The sequence below is a fragment of the Lepus europaeus genome, chromosome 11 (genome assembly GCF_033115175.1).
Source record: "Lepus europaeus isolate LE1 chromosome 11, mLepTim1.pri, whole genome shotgun sequence".
Classification (NCBI taxonomy): Eukaryota; Metazoa; Chordata; class Mammalia; order Lagomorpha; family Leporidae; genus Lepus; species Lepus europaeus.
This window is the reverse complement of record NC_084837.1, coordinates 37,654,501-37,673,731: the sequence shown is the minus strand read 5'-3', so window position 1 is coordinate 37,673,731 and position 19,231 is coordinate 37,654,501. Positions and strand designations below refer to the sequence as shown.

General features: G+C 38.7%; 1 protein-coding gene across 4 annotated transcripts in view; it reads left to right on the top strand.

Moving 5' to 3' along the window:
- The window catches only part of MIPOL1 (mirror-image polydactyly 1), a 327,843-nt gene that overhangs the window by 86,346 nt on the left and 222,266 nt on the right, over window positions 1-19,231 (top strand). For all 4 annotated transcript variants that reach the window (XM_062205244.1, XM_062205245.1, XM_062205247.1 and 1 more), the window contains 3 exons: window positions 6,709-6,838; window positions 16,952-16,985; window positions 17,245-17,415. In XM_062205244.1, the coding sequence (XP_062061228.1) occupies window positions 6,709-6,838; window positions 16,952-16,985; window positions 17,245-17,415 (335 nt within the window). The remainder of the gene's footprint in view (window positions 1-6,708; window positions 6,839-16,951; window positions 16,986-17,244; window positions 17,416-19,231) is intronic.

The window sequence follows — 19,231 nt, the reverse complement described above, 5'->3', positions numbered from 1 at the left end:
TGGCTGCTCCATGTCTGATCCATTTCCCTGCTGATGGCCTGAAAAAGCAGTAGAAGATGGTCCAAGTGTTTGGGCCCCTGTACCCGCGTGGGGACCTGGAAGAAGCTCCTGGCTCCTCGCTCCTCGCTTCGCACCATCTCAGCTCCAGTCATTGTGGCCATTTAGGGAGTGAACCAGCAGGAGTGAACAGGCGGATGGAAGACCTCTCTCTCTCTCTCTCTCTCTCTCTCTCTCTCTCTCCCCCTTGCAAGTAAATAAATAAATCTTTTTTTGACAGGCAGAGTAAACAGTGAGAGAGAGAGAGAGAGACAGACAGACAGAGAGAAAGGTCTTCCTTTGCCGTTGGTTCACCCTCCAATGGCTGCTGCAGCTGGCGCACCGCACTGATCCAAAGCCGGGAGCCAGGTGCTTCTCCTGGTCTCCCAGGTGGGTGCAGGGCCCAAGCACTTGGGCCATCCCCACTGCACTCCCTGGCCACAGCAGAGAGCTGGCCTGGAAGAGGGGCAACCGGGACAGAATCCGGTGCCCCGACTGGGACTAGGACTCGGTGTGCTGGCGCCGCAAGGTGGAGGATTAGCCTATTGAGCCGTAGCACCAGCCAATAAACAAATCTTGAAAAAAAGAAAGAAAAGAGAAAAGAAAAAGTCCAAAAGGGAAGAATTTTTTGAATTGGATTTTTATATACATGGGCTGAGTTAATCAAAATGATTTTATCAATATGTCCAAGAATTCAAGTTAGATTGCAAGTCTGTAGGTTGAGTATGGTGCCACTACTGTTAGAATGGAACTACAGTTTGTTAAGGATCCACTTTATTTATTTAAGAGCTTTCATGTGTTGCCCAATTTGATTTTTCTTTTTCTTTTTTTTTTTAAATTTTATTTATTTATTTGAAAGAGTTACACAGAGAGAGGAGGAGAGGGAGAGGGAGAGGGAGAGAGAGAGAGAGAAATCTTCCATCCGCTGGTTCACTCCCCAATTGGCCGCAATGGCCAGAGCTGTGCTGATCCAAAGCCAGGAGCCAGGAGCTTCTTCTGGGTCTCCCACAAGGGTGCAGGATCCCAAGGACTTGGGTTATCTTCTACTGCTTTCCCAGGCCATAGCAGAGAGCTGGATGGGATGTGGAGCAGCTGGGTCTCAAACCAGCACCCATATGGGATGCAGGTGCTTCAGAGGGTGTTAACCCTCTGTGCCACAGCGCGGGCCCTGATTTTTCTTAACGACCCTAAATAGTGGTAATATATTTATTTTATATGCCTGGACTGCTACTAGCATAATTTAAAAAATTGCTGAAGCTTAGTATCTTGGATCTGAATCAAGCCTGTTATCCTCTCTTATACCATTCCTGCTTTTCATATCATAGATGATTTATCATGTTTTTTTTTTCTTTTTAAGATTTTAAAAATTTACTTGAATGGTAGAGTGACAGAGAGGATGAGTCAGAGAACTATGTAGTCAGAACTTATCTGCTGGGTCACTCTCCAAAATGGCCGTAATGGCCAGGACTAGGACAGGCTGAAGCCAGTAGCCAGGAACTCCATCCCACTCTCTTTTGTAGGTTGCAGGGGCCCCAGTACTTGGGCCATCTTCTGCTGTTCTCCCAGGCACATTATGAGGAGCTGGACTGGAAGCAGAGCAACCAAGACCCCAACCACTAATAAGGGATTCCTGTCAGGTGGTGGCTTAACTTGCTGTGCCGCAATGCTGCCCTATTCATGTTAATTTTTTCTAGGCTGTTATGGTTGTCTTTCCTGGAAGGAGATTATATGCAATTAAAAAGGGAAAGTAAAATTAATTTTTATGTGCTACATTCTGGACACAAATTTATTTATATACAGAGTAATGAATTGCCATATGGTAGCAGAATCATATTCCATAGATAGTCACATAGCATTAATGATAATGCTTTTTAAAAAGAGACAATGGCTGGCGGTGCTGTGGCTCAGTGGGTTAACGCCCCGGCCTGAAGCACCAGCATCCTATATGGCTGCCGGTTCGAGACCAAGCTGATCCACTTCCCATCTAGCTCTCTGCTGCAGCCTGGGAAAGCAGTAGAAGATGGCTCAAGTCCTTAGGCTCCTGCGGTGGGTGTTTGGTGCAGTGGTAAAGTTACCACTTGTCATATGCACATTCTTTATTGCAACCTCTAGGTTCATGTCCCAGCTCTACTCTGCATTTCAGCTTCTGATAATGTACACCCTGGAAGGCAGCAGGTGATGGCTCAATTAGTTAGGTACCTGCCACCCATGTAGGAAATCCAAATTGAGTTCCTCTCTCCCAGTCTTGGTCAGGCCCAACCATGGCTATGGTTAGCATTTGGGGAGTGAACCAGATCTCTCTCTCTATTTCTATCTTTCTGCCTTTCAAATAAACATTTTTTAAAGAGATTTATCTACTTATTTGAATGAATTACAGAGAAAAAATGAGAGAAAGAGAGATCTTCCATCTGCTGGTTCACTTCCCAAATGGCCACAGTGGCTAGGGCTGGTCTTCTTACAGGTCTCCCATGGGAGTGGCAGGGGGCCCAAGAACTTCTCAGGCTATAAACTGGGCGTTCACTTGGAAGTACAGCACCTGTTAATCAAACCAGCACCCATATGGCTTTACCCACTACACCACAATGCTGGACCCTCAACTAAGTATTTTTAAAAAGTATGGTCTTGATGCAATCCTTTATTATATGTATATTTACAGTTGCATTTTTCCAATTTTTGGCTTGTCTTTTCATTTTCTTATCACTGAATTTTAGAAGTCCAGACATTTTGACTTGAATTAAATCTGAATTCAATTTATCATTTTTTTTAAAAATAAATCATTCTCAGCTATTATAGTTAAGAAATCTTTGTTGACCTGAAATCACAGGTGTGTTCTCTTGTGTTTTCTTCCAGAAGTTTTGTAGTTTTTGGTTTTGCATTATATCTGTGATTCATTTTGTGTAATGCAAGTTGTTTCCCATTCAGAAATCCATCAAAATTAACACATTTACAAACCAAGAAGAGGAAAACCATATAATCTTTTCAGATATAAATTCTAACATAAATTCTAACAACTTCAGTGAGCTTTGGTAACTGACATCTGTTAAGTGCTTTTTCAAATATATGTTGATGATTTTATGAATATAACATTCATAGTATTCTGTTTGTAGTATCTAGAAGATCTGTGACTGTGTCACCTCATTCATTATTGATATGCATATATTTCTGTCTTCATTTGTTCCTGATAAGTCTGACTAGAAGTTTATTAAGTTCATTGATTTCAAAGTTAGATTTTTATGTCATTGATTTCCTGTAATTTTTTGTTTCAATTTTTTTAAATAAATAAATATTTTTATTTTTATTATTTTATTAAATAAATATATTTAAATAAATAAATATTTATTTATTTATTTTTTTGACAGGCAGAGTGGACAGTGAGAGAGAGACAGAGAGAAAGGTCTTCCTTTTTGCCATTGGTTCACCCTCCAATGGCCACCCCAGTAGCGCACTGTGGACGGCGCACCGCGCTGATCCGATGGCAGGAGCCAGGTGCTTCTCCTGGTCTCCCATGGGGTGCAGGGCCCAAGCACTTGGGCCATCCTCCACTGCACTCCCTGGCCACAGCAGAGAGCTAGCCTGGAAGAGGGGCAACCGGGACAGGATCGGTGCCCCGACCGGGACTAGAACCTGGTGTGCCGGCGCCGCAAGGCGGAGGATTAGCCTAGTGAGCTGCGGCGCCGGCTTTTGTTTCAATTTTTGTTGATTTCTGTTTCTTTATTATTTTCTTCCTTCTGGATGCTTTGGATTGGTTTACATCTTTTCTAGTTTCTTGAGGTGTAAAATTATTTGAGAGCTTCTTTCCAATGAATTCATTTAATATTATACGTTACTCTCTAGACATTTTTTTAGCTACATCACACAGATCTTTTTATATTGCATTTTCATTTTTCTTTACAATGTCTTCTAATTTCTCCTGAGACTCTGGCATTGATCCATGGATTAGTCAGAAATGCATCACTTAATAAACAAGTATTTGGTGGTTTACTTATTTTTTTAAAAGATTTATTTGTTTATTTGAGAGGCAGAGTTATAGACAGAAGTAGAGACACAGAGAGAGGTCTTCCATCTGCTGGTTCACTCCCCAAATGGCTGCAATAGCCAGAGCTAGGCTGATCTGAAGCCAGGAGCAAGGAGCTTCTTTGGGTCTTCCACATGGGTTCAGGGACCCAAGCACTTGAGCTGTCTTCCACTGCTTTCCCAGGCCATTAGCAGAGAGCTGGATCAGAGGTGAAGCAGCTGGGACTTGAACCTGTGCCTATATGGGATGCCAACACCACAAGTGGAGGCTTAACCTTCTACACTACAGCAGCAGCCCTAGTGGTTTATTTTTTATAAATTTATTTTCTATTTTAATTCCAATATTATCAAAAAACTCTCTAGGTATGATTTCAATTCTTCTAAATTTTTGAGATTTAATTATTTTTAAAATTTTCATTATGTGGAGGACAGAGAGACCGAGATATATTGTATACAATTGTACACTCCCCATTGTCAACAACAGCCAAGGTTGGGCTTGGCTGAACCCAGGAGGCTGAAACTCAGTCTGTATTTCCTCTTTGGTGACAGGTACCTGATTACTTTAGCTGTCATCTTTGCTTCCCATGGCATGCATTAGCAGTAAGCTGGAATCTCAAATGCAGCCAAGACTTGAATCCAGACACTCAAATATAGGATTTGAGCTTCCCAATTTGTATCTTTTTTGTTTTTGAAGATTTATTTATTTGAAAGGCAGAGTTACAGAGAAGAGAGAGAGAGAGAGAGAGAGAGAGAGAGAGAGAGAGAAATAGCGCACGCGAGAGAGCACTTTCTTCCATTGATTCAGTCCCCAAATAGCTTGGGCCATTCTCTGCTGCTTTCCTCAGTACATTAGCAGGGAGCTGGATACAAAGTGCATCTAGCCAGAACTCGAATTGGCACCAGTATGAGATTTGGCAATACAGGCATGTTTAACCTACTTTGCCACAATGCCAGCCCCACCCTCCCCTGCCCAAGCTGGATTTTAACTTCAGTACCAAATGCCCACCCTAATGTTTAATTTGCGATCCAAGGTTTGATGTATTTTGCTTAATTTGCAATGTGTACTTAAAAAGAATGCATTGCTTTTTACCATTTCATTATACATTTTTTTCTTTTTTATGCCCTATTATGGAAAACATGTAGTTGGTTTAGTGTCAGGTTTTGTTTTCTTTTACCATTTATAATTTAAGTAGTACAATAATAGCTATATTAACTAATTATGTATTAATCTATACCAAGCCTTAGGCATGAACCTAATGTTTCCATAAGCAGAAGAATATTTCAAATGTATTTCATGCTTATTTTGTGGTTTGACAATGTAAATAAAATTTGATTTATTGATTCTGGTCTTTGAGTCTCTTTTTGTCCAACATTCAAGTGATACTTTTCAAATAACATAAGATATCAAGTATACAAACAGTAAAAATTATGCTTAAGAAATAATAATTTCAGATAACAGCAAAGCCCCCCATATAATGTTGCATAAATCTGGTTGATGCCATTTGTATTACAGTCTGTCTTGATGGTGCTGCTTGCTCTATGCAGATGTGTAGTGCTGAATTAGCCCACTTTGCCCCTTTGTGTTCTTCTGTAATCCATTTCCTTTCTTCCTCTCTCCTTGCCACTGATATTAGTACTATCTTAAATGTGGTGGTTATTATTTCTGTGGTCTCTTCATTATCTTTACTAACTTATTCATAGATGGTAGGTAGAAGTGATTTATGTTGCAGCTTGCTGCTTTAGCCAACTTTTTGTTTTGGGCATTTGCCCATGTGTTTATAGTTAATTATTTTAAATTCTGGGTAGTATTCCATTCTGAATGTAGAGTAAATTATTTATTGCTGCTCATCGTGTGGATTGGTATTGTATTATTTCTAAGATTTTGCTATTGTAAGCAATGCTGTAATAGTATTTTTATACATATTTCTGTTTACACTTGTGTAAGATTTCTCTAGGCTGCATAAAAAAGAAGATTTGCTAGGTTATAACTTAGGCACATCTTGAAGTTCAATAAATCTTATTGAATTGCTCTTCAGTTACTTGTAAAAATATATATACCTAGCCGGCGCCGTGGCTCAACAGGCTAATCCTCCGCCTAGCGGCGCCGGCACACCAGGTTCTAGTCCTGCTCAGGGCGCCGGATTCTGTCCCAGTTGCTCCTCTTCCAGTCCAGCTCTCTGCTGTGGCCAGGGAGTGCAGTGGAGGATGGCCCAAGTGCTTGGGCCCTGCACCCCATGGGAAACCAGGGCTCCTACCATCGGATCAGTGCGGTACGCCGGCCGCAGCGTGCCGGCCGCGGCGGCCATTGGAGGGTGAACCAACGGCAAAGGAAGACCTTTCTCTCTGTCTCTCTCTCTCTCACTGTCCACTCTGCCTGTCAATATATATATATATATATATATATATATACACACCTATTTGCAATATCTTTGAGAGTTTTCTTAATTTCATGTCATTGGTAATTTTGGACCTTTTAACTTTTCCTTTTATTGTGGGAATGAAATGGCATCTTAATTTTGCAATTTTAACTACTATAACAATGTTTTTTCAATCAATTGATATTAATTCAATTGAATAAAGATTTTTAAAATAATGAAATTATTTTTACTGAATGTATGTGTTTTTCTTTTTTTTTCTGTGGGTTACATATTTTGATAGCTCTCGTTGAAGAAGTGTATTTTGCACAGAGGGAACGTGATGAAGCTATTATGTCAAGACTACTGTTAGCCAATAAGGAGAGAGATGAAGCAATTGCGCGAGCCCAGCACATGGAAATGTCTCTAAAAGCGTATGTACACTTTTAAAATTACATGATATTGGGAGCATTTGTAAAATTCATACATTATATGGTAGTTACATATTCAAAAATGTTACTCTAGATCTTCCCAACAGAGTAGGAAATTTATGCTTGCATCCCCTATCTCATGTGCACACACATCTCTGTTTGCTTATCAATTCATCTGTATTTGTATTGAACTAAACATGAGTTCTTACTGATGTCCTCAATTCTTTTTTTTTTTTGCTGTAAAAAAATTTTTTTTAACTTTTATTTAATGAATATAAATTTCCAAATACAGCTTATGGATTACAATGGCTCCCCCCCCTTAATTTCCCTCCCACCCGCAACCCTCCCCTTTCCCGCTCCCTCTCCCCTTCCATTCACATCAAGATTCATTTTCAATTCTCTTTATATACAGAAGATCAGTTTAGTATATATTAAGTAAAGATTTCAACAGTTTGCACCCGCATAGCAACACAAAGTGAAAAATACTGTTGGAGTACTAGTTATAACATTAAATAACAGTGTACAGCACATTAAAGACAGAGATCCTACATGATATATTTTAAAAAATTAATTATTTTTCTATGCCATTTCCAATTTAACACCAGGGTTTTTTTTTCATTTTCAATTATCTTTATATACAGAAGATTGATTCAGTATATACTAAGTAAAGATTTCATCAGTTTGCACCCACACAGAAACACAAAGTGTAAAAATACTGTTTTAGTACTAGTTATAGCATCACTTCACATTAGACAACACATTAAGGACAGATCCCATATGAGATATAAGTACACAGTGACTCCTATTGTTGATTTAACAATTTGACACTCTAGTTTATGGCGTCAGTTATCTCCCTAGGCTCTAGTCATGAGTTGCCAAGGCTATGGAAGCCTTTAGAGTTCACCGACTTTGATCTTATTCCAATAGGGTCATAGTCAAAGTGGAAGTTCTCTCCTCCCTTCAGAGAAAGGCACCTCCTTCTTTGATGGCCCCATTCTTTCCACTGGGATCTCACTCACGAGATCTTTCATTTAGGTCTTCTTCTTCTTCTCTTTTTTTTTTCCCCAAGGTGTCTTGGCTTTCCATGCCTACAATACTCTCATGGGCTCTTCAGCCAGATCTGAATGCCTTAAGGGCTGATTCTGAGGCCAGAGTGTTGTTTAGGACATCTGCCATTCTATGAGTCTGCTGTGTATCCTGCTTCCCATGTTAGATTGTTCTCTCCCTTTTTTTATTCTATCAGTTAGTACTGGCAGACACTAATCTTGTTTGTGTGATCCTTTTGACTCTTAGACCTATCAGTGTGATCAATTGTGAACTGAAATTGATCACTTGGACTAGTGATGTCCTCAATTCTAATTAATTACTACAGAGTTCATTTTAACCTCGCCCTTACTCATATGTAATTTGCCTTTCCCAACAGTGAGAACCCTGGCTCCTACCACACAGCATCCATTTACGTACTTGTTCAACCCCAGTATGCATTACATGTCCTTCAGAATCATTAGCCCTTTATTTCTATGAGAAACAACTTTACTGATACAGTTCCTTTAGTCTTTATTCTTACAGCTTCCAGTCAATAGGCCATTTTCCAAAGTAACTTGTAGTTTAACTCCCTTATCCTCCTACCTCTTGAAATGAGGCTAAGCCATGTTTTTGTACTGCAGGTAGACATTTTTTAAACCAGAGTCTACATTTCTATTCCAGGTTCTGTTGAATTACTGGTTGATTCTTTTATTTTATACATTGAGGGTCACTGTGTGCTGTAAAGTTCCTGTGGGTTTTGGCAAATGCATGGTGTTGTGTGTCCAAATGTGTATTCAGACTAGTTCTGCCACTTAAAAAAACTCTGTTTCTTCTAGTTAAATAGTTGATATTCTCCATCCCTAAACTTGTACCTCTGACCAATTTTCTGCCTTTTATATAATGTCACATAAATGGAATATTATACTATGCAGCTTTTTGTCTAACTTCTTTCACTAAACCCACACGTTGATACTCTAATTAGTACATTATTCTTTTTTCTTATTGAAATCAATATGCCACAGTTTGTTTATCCATTCTCCTAAATAAAAGATATTATATACAGTTGCTTCCAGCTTGGGTGATTTTGAATAATGTTGCCATAAGCTTGAATTATTTTGTTGTTACTGTTGTTTGGTCTGCTTTCAAATCATTTGAGTAGTACTCAACTACTCTAACGGTAGTACTATTCTTGGATCATATGTTAAATCCATTGTGACTTTATCAGAAACTACTAAACACACACCAGATGACTGTACCATTTTGAATTCCAACCACCAATTAATCAAATTTCCCATTGCTCTGCATCCTCACAAACACAAGAATCAAATGTTTATATACATACTTTTAAAAATAAATGTTCCCCCCCCCATTTTTCAGTAATGTATCTATTAAAACCTTTGATGCTTTCTTTGAGGTCTTACAAGTAAGCTTACGTTCAAGTTTCCATCTACTGAAAAGTGCTATATATACATGAAATTTATGTCTATAAATTTTATTACCTAGATTGCTAATTGTATTGATGATATTTACTTCTATATAGATTTTGATCTTCAAAGAAATCAAATTTTCCTCCAAAAGATAACAATTCGGGTTTTCATTCAGTGTCACAGTTCTTGAGGTTGGTGGCTTTATAGATGAAAGAGCTTAGAGCATTTCACTATTTGGGCAAAGACTTAAAGACAATCAATTGTATGTTATCTGCCTTAATTCTACCCAGGCAACTCAGATTCAGATATCCAAAATGAAATTTGTTAATTTCAAATTTTCCTTCTTGTTTCCTTATTCCGGTCAGTACTAACCATCTGCCCGCATATGTAAGCCAAAACTTCTTCCTCAGGACCCCTTTTTAAATTGATATTTAAAAATTTTTTTTTTATTTGCGAGGCAGAAGGAAAGTTCTTCCATTCACTGGTTCACTCCCCAAATGGCCACAACGGTTGGAGCTGGGCCAATCCAAAGCCAAGAGCCAGGAGCTTCTTCCCAGTCTCCCATTCTTGTGGGTCATTTGCTGCTGCTTTCCCAGGCCATCATAGAGCTGAATTGGAAGTGGAGAAGCGAGGACATAATGCAGGCAGAGGCTTAACCTACTATACCACAGTGGTAGCCCTTAATTGATCTTTAGTTTTATTCATTCTTTTTTTCCCAGCCGATTTATTTCAATATCTCTATAACCCTCCATTTCATATTTGCTTGAATTTTTACACATTTGTTTTCAATTTTATTAGTGTATATTGAAATTTGTATTCCTTGAAGAGTTATTTTCACTTGTTCTTTGTAGTATTGGAAAGGAAGGAATAGGAATCAGAATAGGAAAACTTTCAATCTCAAGCCTTTTGTTAATGAATAATTCAGTAAGTACTGAGTATATACTCGGTGTGAGCTACAGTGCTATTTTCTGGGGGCATAGCATTATGGTTCTTTTCTTCTCATTTAGTTAGTAACAGTAACTAAATTATATAATAGTTAAAGCAATGTTAATTGATAAGAATATTGGTTCATAGAAAAAGTTTGTTAGAAGTCTTCTACTAGGGGTTCTGGCGAGGGAGGGGACTCAGGACAGGCCATACATGCCAATCAAGAACAGTAAGAAGGAGTACCCTTTCAGCATAGATTCAGATGGTTCCTGTGGAGATTCCTTTCTCATCATTTGAGTAGATTCGGAACCTTTAAGAGTTCATTATAAGGGGTGGTGCCTGCAGTGCTGCAATCCCATATGGGTGCTGATTTGAGTCCTGGCTGCTCTACTTCCGTTCCAGCTCTCTGCTGTGGTCTGGGAAAACAGCGGAAGATGGCCCAAGCTCTTGGGCCCATGTACCCACATGGGAGACCTGGAACAAACTCCTGGCTCCTGGCTTCGGATCGGCGCAGCTCTAGGCATGATGGCCATTTGGGGAGTGAACCAGCAGATTGAAGACCTTTTTTTCTCTGTCTCTGCCTCTGCCTGTGTTTAATTCTGCCTTTCATATAAATACATAAATATTTTTAAAAAGTGCATTATAGACTAAATCCTCAATGAGACAAATTTTTACTTGACTGAAAGGTATATTTGGAGGCATTTAGTATACAATAAAATTATGTACATTATTTTACACGTCATTTAATTTCTTTCCTTCTATACACTTCAAATTCCTTATTTCTTTTTTTTCTCATCTCCTTTGCCTCTGATAGAATTTGTGCCACTCTACTACAATAGTTGTCTTATCTTTCTCTGCTGCTTCTCTGCCTTGTCCTACCTCTTGAATCTTCAAGGCATTTTTTCTTGACTCTTATTTGCATATGTGTATTCCAGCTTTTGAGATAGTATCATTTCAATTTTTGTTATTGATATTTTTAATCTAATAAATGTGGCATTGAATTAAAATGAGTTAGAGAATGAAAATAAATTGGAATTTTTCGGATTAGCTTGTTACTAGTTCTTTTTTTATCAGTTGAGGTCAATATTTTGCTTCTTACCATTGAACAAGGTGAGTTTCAGAAAGCACAAAGGTTGTATTGACTAATTTAGGGATAAATCAAGAAATGTGACATTTCATGCATGGGCCTTTTCTCTTAGAGTGCAAGGTTGTCAGTCAGAATTTGCATGGTATAGGAAATCAATTGAAACTTGAGCCCATAGACATTTACTTCAGCAAAATTCTTACTAATTATCATGACTATGTCAAGTTACACTGCTGTAGGGATAATTTAGAGTTTACAAAAGGTTTTGATTCTTTTGTTTAGTTGTATACTTCATAGTAATGAAATATACCTTATAGTTCATCATATATATTTCATGTAACATCAACCAGTAAGTCTTTACTTATACTAGTAATGTATTGTATATTGTCAATGCTATTAGTAAAACTTAGTTCCTTTCTTAAAGTCATTTTATATGGGAATTGATAGTCTTGTATAGCTGTTTCATACAGCTTTTTTTTTTAAAGATATGTTGTCTAATTTTTGTGTTGTCTTAAATAATACAGTAATGAAGTATTGATTGTAGGTCTGAATTTAATTTTCTGAAAATCACTTTTTTTTTAGCTAGCTATTGAATGATCCCACTCAGAAAATTATGTCAGATATATTGAATTGGTACTTTCAGAAGTGCCAGTTGATATCCAAGATCTGGTCAAAGTAAAAGGCTATAGTGCAAATCCAGCCTGCCCCTCTTTTTGGAAATAAAGTTCTATTGGAACACAACCATACCTGTTCATTTACAATGGGTCTATGAATACTTTTGCACTATACAGGCAGAATTTAGAAGCTATAACAGAGAACATATGGCAAAGCTTAAAATATATACTATCCGGACCTTTAAAAAAGTGTGCTGATAGCTGCTCTCTGTAGTGTAGCTGAGACTAAGTTAATATGTAATCAGGCTTTGTGACAAATACTTCCTGTGACTTAAGTAAATACAAATACAGAAATTTAAGTATCAGTTTTTTTTCAGATTCATGTTTGAATTCAAAGTTGCAAATGTCTATAAAAATTTTCAAATCTATGGCAGGCCCGCCTCTCCCAGGTCTGCTGCGGGTGTTGGGGCCGGGCACGAGGCCCCGTAACGCGGGCTCTGCTCGCTCCCGCAGCGCATGGCGCCCAAGGAGGAGTTCCTGAAGGTCTGAAGGAAGGACCTGGAGCGCCTGACCACGGAGGTGATGCAGATCCGCGACTTCCTGCCCCGCATCCTCCACGGGGAGGTCCTGGAGAGCTTCCAGAAGCTCCAGATGGTGGAAAAAAACCTGGAAAGGAAAGAGCAAGAATTAGAGCAGCTGAGAATGGACTGCGAGCACTTTAAATCCCGGCTGGAGACCGTGTAGGCTGATGGCGTGCGGGAGAGGAAAAAAAAAAAATTTCAAATCTCAAATTTACCATTTTTTTCATTTTGATTAACAGTATATTTTTATCTAGATCGCCATTTACCCCTATACTTACATCAATTATAAAGAATAATAATTAAGTAACACTGAGATCCAAATATTACATAATTGAGTTAGCTCATTCCTCACTGTGTGTCAGACCTAGCACAGTGATTTCATCAAAACATAGTTCAAATGCAAGTATCAGAAAAATGACAAACCTCTATATAGTGTATACATTTAAGGATAGGTACTCAAATTATTTTTTTTTAACTTTTATTTAATGAATATAAATTTCCAGTGTAATTATTTAAAGTCTGAATGCTGGCCAGCGCCATGGCTCAATAGGCTAATCCTCTGCCTGTGGGGCCAGCACACCGGGTTCTAGTCCCGGTCGGGGTGCAGGATTCTGTCCCAGTTGCCCCTCTTCCAGGCCAGCTCTCTGCTATGGTCCGGGAGTGCAGTGGAGGATGGCCCAAGTGCTTGAGCCCTGCACCCACCTGGGAGACCAGGAGAAGCACCTGGCTCTTGGCTTCGGATCAGCACAATGCGCCGGCCGTGGTGGCCATTGGAGGGTGAACCAATGGAAAAGGAATACCTTTCTCTCTGTCTCTCTCTCTCACTGTCCACTCTGCCTGTCAAAAAAAAATTTTTTAAATAAAAAAAAAGTCTGAATGCTAAATTCGTTTGCCAGAGAAACTGTATAGCTCTTGTTAAGAAAATATGATTTTAATTTTTAAAAGGAATTTTAATTTTTTACAGTCATTTTAATATTACAATGTAGATGATTATATTAACCCTTTCTTATTGAAAGGTGTTAATTTAAAACATTGGAACCATTCATCTACTTCTCTTTAGCATTATAATTATTTGACATTGCCATTCCTGAAGGCAACTTATGAGAACTATATAAAAATTCTATGTACTTTGTTCTGTTAATTACAAAATAGGTCACATACTACTTTATTATTTTCTTCCTGGTCATTTATAATTCCATGAATCTAAAAATAGAGATTTATAACCTTTGTAACTAAATTTTTTATCTGCAAAGATTCCTAGGAACCTACTAATCTAAATGTTTCATTATCATGTATTTGTTCACATTTTAAATTCTAAGGTATAATGAAGTCATTGTCTGTCTAATTTATGAACACCTAAATTAGATTTTATTGGGAATTGCCATATTCAGCTCTTATTTTGATTTCATCTAAAAGACTGGCATTAAGATAAATGTTCCTCACAATGTCTGACTTCCTTATAAGCCATATTTAGCTAATCAGTAACTGATGGTCAGAAACCACTTCACATAATTTCACTATGACCGTGAATGAATGTAAGAATTTTATATTGTTTTTGCTGCATTTTTCAACTGAATAAACAATAAGTGGTTGTTTTCACAATTCTTGTAGAATAAGTTTATAGTATAATTCTTGTTGAATAAGTAGCATATTTTAAATTGTTGATTTATTTTGGAGAAAAGAAATGATGAGTACTTACCATTCTCGAAATGTGGATCCAAGTGGATATTAGTAGTTTAAGATACATAAGTTATATGCAATTCAAAATTACTATGCCTTTCCATTAACTTATACTATCTAAGTACGTGTAGAATGGGTTTTTAATGTATATTTATATTTTATGTTAAAATATTATTATTATTATTTTTTTTTTTTAGTGGGAGGTAAAATAGCAAGGTTTATTAGGGTAGGGACATCCATAAGGACGGATAGGCACCTCTGCAGACAGGGCCTGAGACTGAGAGAGTGCCCAGTCGCTTGGACTGGGGGGGGGGGGGAAGGAGTGAGGTTACATGGTTGAGTGGAGAGAGTACACCTGGCCAGACCAGGTGGGTAGCTCAGCAGAGGCAGAGGGCTGAGTGCACAGTCCGGTTGAGGCTGGGGGTTTTTAAGGAGATGGGTCTTGCTTCCCCACCTCTGCTCCTCTTGGAACAAAGGGCTTTTTGGATGTAAATAGAAAAACTTCTATCTGAGTTTTCTCTTGAAGATCTGAAACAAAGGACTTTATCGATGCAAATGTTATCAGACAGGAGGAAGGGAGCAGGGTGTTTGAGATGCAGATGCTGGGCTGCACCTGGGAGATTGTGGAAGATTTGTCAGGCAGAAGGGGTGGGGACCCCCCCACCTGACAGGTTATCAGGTGGAAGGGGGCAGGGCAGGGCAGGATGTGAATACCGGGCTGCCCCTGAAACACCATTGGGATGACCTTGAGATGCAGCATATGCTGGACATAGATGTCTTCTCTTTAGGCCTTTATGTCGCACACACATAAGCTCATAACTGACTTCCTACCTAACATTCCCCCCTCAAGAGGCAATACACTAAATTCTTCTTTGGGATTATGGATGGAGATCCGTTTTCTGTAACTTCTTCAAAGCTGGCATATGGGCGTCGAGGGGGATTTGGGTATTTCCTCTTGCTATCTGTCTTATGGTGTGCAACAGTGGCCTTGGAAAGACTGTGCTGCTCGGTCCAGAGGGCTGCTCAGGTTGTCCAATGGAATGGGCTGGAAGCCTTGTCTGATGACCATTTGGAGTTCAACAGCTTTTAGTCTCCGATGTCTTCTTAAAATCCCTTCATTGTCACCAAAATGTTACCGGAGAAATTGTAGGGTTCTTATCTTCATGCAAGAAAAAATGCAGGCGTGAGACAGAGAGTAGTGGGAGGTAAAATAGCAAGGTTTATTAGGGTAGGGACATCGTAAGGATGGATGGGCACCTCTCCAGACAGGGCCTGAGACTGAAAGAGTGCCCAGTCGCTCGGACTTGGTGGGGGCAGGGGGAAGGAGCGAGGTTACATGGTTGAGTGGAGAGAGTACACCTGGCCAGACCAGGCGGGTGGCTCAGTAGAGGCAGAGGGCTGAGCACCAAATATTATGTTCTAAAAACTAGTATATGTATGATGTAGCAATTTAATTCAGTTGGGAAGTTTGTAATGATTTTGTAGTATATTTTTTGACTGTCTTCCATTATTTTTTCCTAGTATCTTTTTTTATAGTAAATGTTAAATCATTGGAGCACAGAAATGAGAAAAAAAGCCAGACGTTGGATATCTAAATTTTAGTGCAACTTTTAAAAGCTGGAATTATTTCTAGAATCTGTATCATTTCATTAGTACTCAAAACAGATTTTTTTTTAGTTTATTCAGGTTAAAGTTTGCCTAGTATACATTTTCTTTTTTTTTTTTAATATTTTTTTTTTTTTTGACAGGCAGAGTGGATAGAGACAGAGAGAGACAGAGAGAAAGGTCTTCCTTTTTGCCGTTGGTTCACCCTCCAATGGCCGCTGCGGCCAGTGCATCGCGCTGATCCAAAGCCAGGAGCCACGTGCTTTTTCCTGGTCTCCCATGCGGGTGCAGGGCTCTAGCACTTGGGCCATCCTCCACTGCCTTCCCGGGCCATAGCAGAGAGCTGGCCTGGAAGAGGGGCAACCGGGATAGAATCCGGTGCCCCGACCGGGACTAGAACCCGATGTGCCGGCGCCGCAAGGCGGAGGATTAGCCTGTTAAGCCACAGCACCGGCCCTAATATACGTTTTCTAAAATATGTTGTTTGGGACTTATTTATCTTTCTTCAGTTCATCATCAACAAACATTTCATTAATCACCATGATGATTAAAATAACAATGCATTCGTGAGAACAATCAATTAACTTTCTGTGTCTATATTACCAAAAAAAAAAAGAGAGAGAGAAAAAGGTCATCTAAAAAATGTGAGCCAATTTTGGTCAGCCTTTCTAGATAGTATATTTGTTTTAATAAATAGGTAGTAGCAAGAGATTTTTTCAGGTCAGCTAGTGTAATTGTTTGTCATTGCTTTTGAGGGAACATAGTTAAACTTTGTAATAAAACTACTTGCCTTGTTTCCAAAAAAAAAAAAAAAAAAGGAAATACAGTTTCGGGTAAGAATTGAAGGTCCAAGAATAAATATAGTTATAAGAACGAGTGCCTCTATCACTGGGGAACTTTCTTCATCTAAGCACATATGAACAATTGATCCTTGTAGTCATATATAGCAGTAAACATTAATAACTTAACAGTCTGAAGTCAGTGCAGAAGATATGGAGCATTATTGAAAGATGGAGTCGGGCAGGTGGCACTTTAATATGTTCAGTGTCATGGTTGACTCTAAAGACTAGTCGAATAAAATTACTTGAGGTTCTAAAGATTTAAAAAGCGAACTCATTTTGCTGCACTAAGGAAATGCTACTGATCAGGCTTTCTGTGTCCCTTTTTTCTAGGCTAGAAAATATTAACCCTGAAGAAAATGACATGGTAAGCCATTCTCTGAGGAGATTTCTTGATGTCAGTCTTATATCTTAGAGGCTTAAGTTCAATTGAGTGGGTTTCAAGAACTAAGATGTGGGGAAAAGAAGAATTGACACACTAATAATGTACATCTTTGCTGCAATATGAAAATTCAATAACTTCACTCAGTCAATTTACAATTCACATGTGCCTATTAATTAAAACCCTATATTAAATAAAATATATTAAAACTTCATGTCTGACTAACATATAATGGTGTTGGTAGACATTACAGGAATTACTGAACAGAATAAACAATGCAGACACAGGGATAGCTATTCAGAAGAATGGAGCTGTAATTGTGGATAGAATCTACAAGACCAAGGAATGTAAAAAGAGAATAACTGCAGAAGAAATGAATGCACTGATAGAAGAACGGGATGCTGCCTTGTCTCAGGTAACTCTGCATGTACCTGTGAAAGCATATGCCTCCCCCTTTTTTTAACTGTTAAAGAGTGACTTGCCCAGGTATTTTTAGTTTGCTTTCATTTATAGCATATGATGAACACCAACATGTTTAGATATATTGCAATAATTACATACTTTGTTATGTCATAGTTCAAAATTGGCACAGATTTTGTAGAAAATCAAATGCATATTCAGTTATTCACAAAATAAAACTTTTTTGATACATGTTAACTTATCAGAGAAATTTAGTGATATTCTTTAAGGTAATCACTTTTACATGACACTTGTTCCTACCTGAATTGCAGCTCTGTGAAAGCTGAGATTGTCTTTATTACTGTTTTATTCCTGATTCCTAATTCATTGCCTTTTAGATAATGTTGGTAAATGAGTCAAATGATTAGCTCGTTCTTTTCTGGACATTACTTATACCTTCCTGCTCTAACTGAAACGTGATTACCTCCCAAAAGCTACTGTGTCCACTGTGTCTGCTCAAGCAGTGGCTGTATTCTCTTCCACATAGTTACAGCACTGGCCTTGGAGGCTTGCTGGCTTATTCCTTCATAGTGTTTTTAGGTTAGTATTCCTTTTTCCTCCCTAAAAACCCACTGTTTTGAAGCCCGTGCATCAGCCTGTACCATCTAGTACACATCTGCACACTGCTAATTTCCCTAATTTCTTAAAGATTTTAAGATCTATTCACTGCCTCATTACTTGACCTTTTATTATAATTCTTGCTGATTTAAATATCTATGTAGATGATCCTTTTAATACCACAGCCACTCATTTCTTAAGAGTTCCTTTCTTCTAACCATAGTGTTCTGTTGACCACTTCTGCCATCTCCTCCATGGTCAAAGCCTATTCTTTGTTATTATTATTCTCAATTTCAAGTATCCCACTTTTTTTAAGGGCAAATTAGATTGGGGTGTGTGTTAGCGCTTTAGAATCTTATTTTGTTCTTCTATTTATTCCCTTTTTAAAACATTAAAATTGTTTTGATTATTAATAATTATACATGATATATGGGGTACAATACAACATTTCAATATGTATACAATATGTACTGATCAGATCATGGTAATTAATGTTTTCCCCTCTTTGGCATTACACTATGATTGGAGCCTTGGAGTTCCTGTCTTACTTGCTCAGAAATTATAATAGACTATGAAGTACAGTTACCCCAGCATGCTGTGGGACTTACTCCTTCTATCTAACTCTGAGTTGGTACTCATGACTGAACATCCGTGGACTCCTCCTCCCAGCCTCTGGTAATTACTATTCTTTGTTCAGATTGAGTTTTTGGTTTTTTGTTTGTTTGTTTTCACCTATCTGGTATTTGTCTTTCTGTGTCTGGCTTATTTCATTTCACTTAATATGCTTTAGTTCCTTCTATTTTGTCTCAAATGATAGGAAATAATTCTGTTATGGCTGAGTACTATTACTTTTTCTTCATTCATATGTTGATGTGTTGCAGTGGATTTGTTCTGAGAGGAGGAGCATGGTGGGGGCAAGAGACGCGGAGTCACCACACAGACCCCGGGAGTTGGGTGAAAGCGGGCCAGAGGCGAGCAGCCCACAGACTCGTTTATTTCAGTTGGTACAGCAGCTTAAAGAGCCAAGGCAGCCAATCTGGTCAAGGGCGGTTTATGCCCTAACCAATCACAGCCTGTTGCCAGGCAGTATCTGAAGTCATCCAATCACAGCCTGTTGTCAGGTAGGCTCTGTTGCCAGGTGGGCTCTGTTGCCAGGTGGTTTCCCAGGGGGTTTCCCAGGAGGTTTCCGAAGCCATTCCTTAGTAACTGACCCT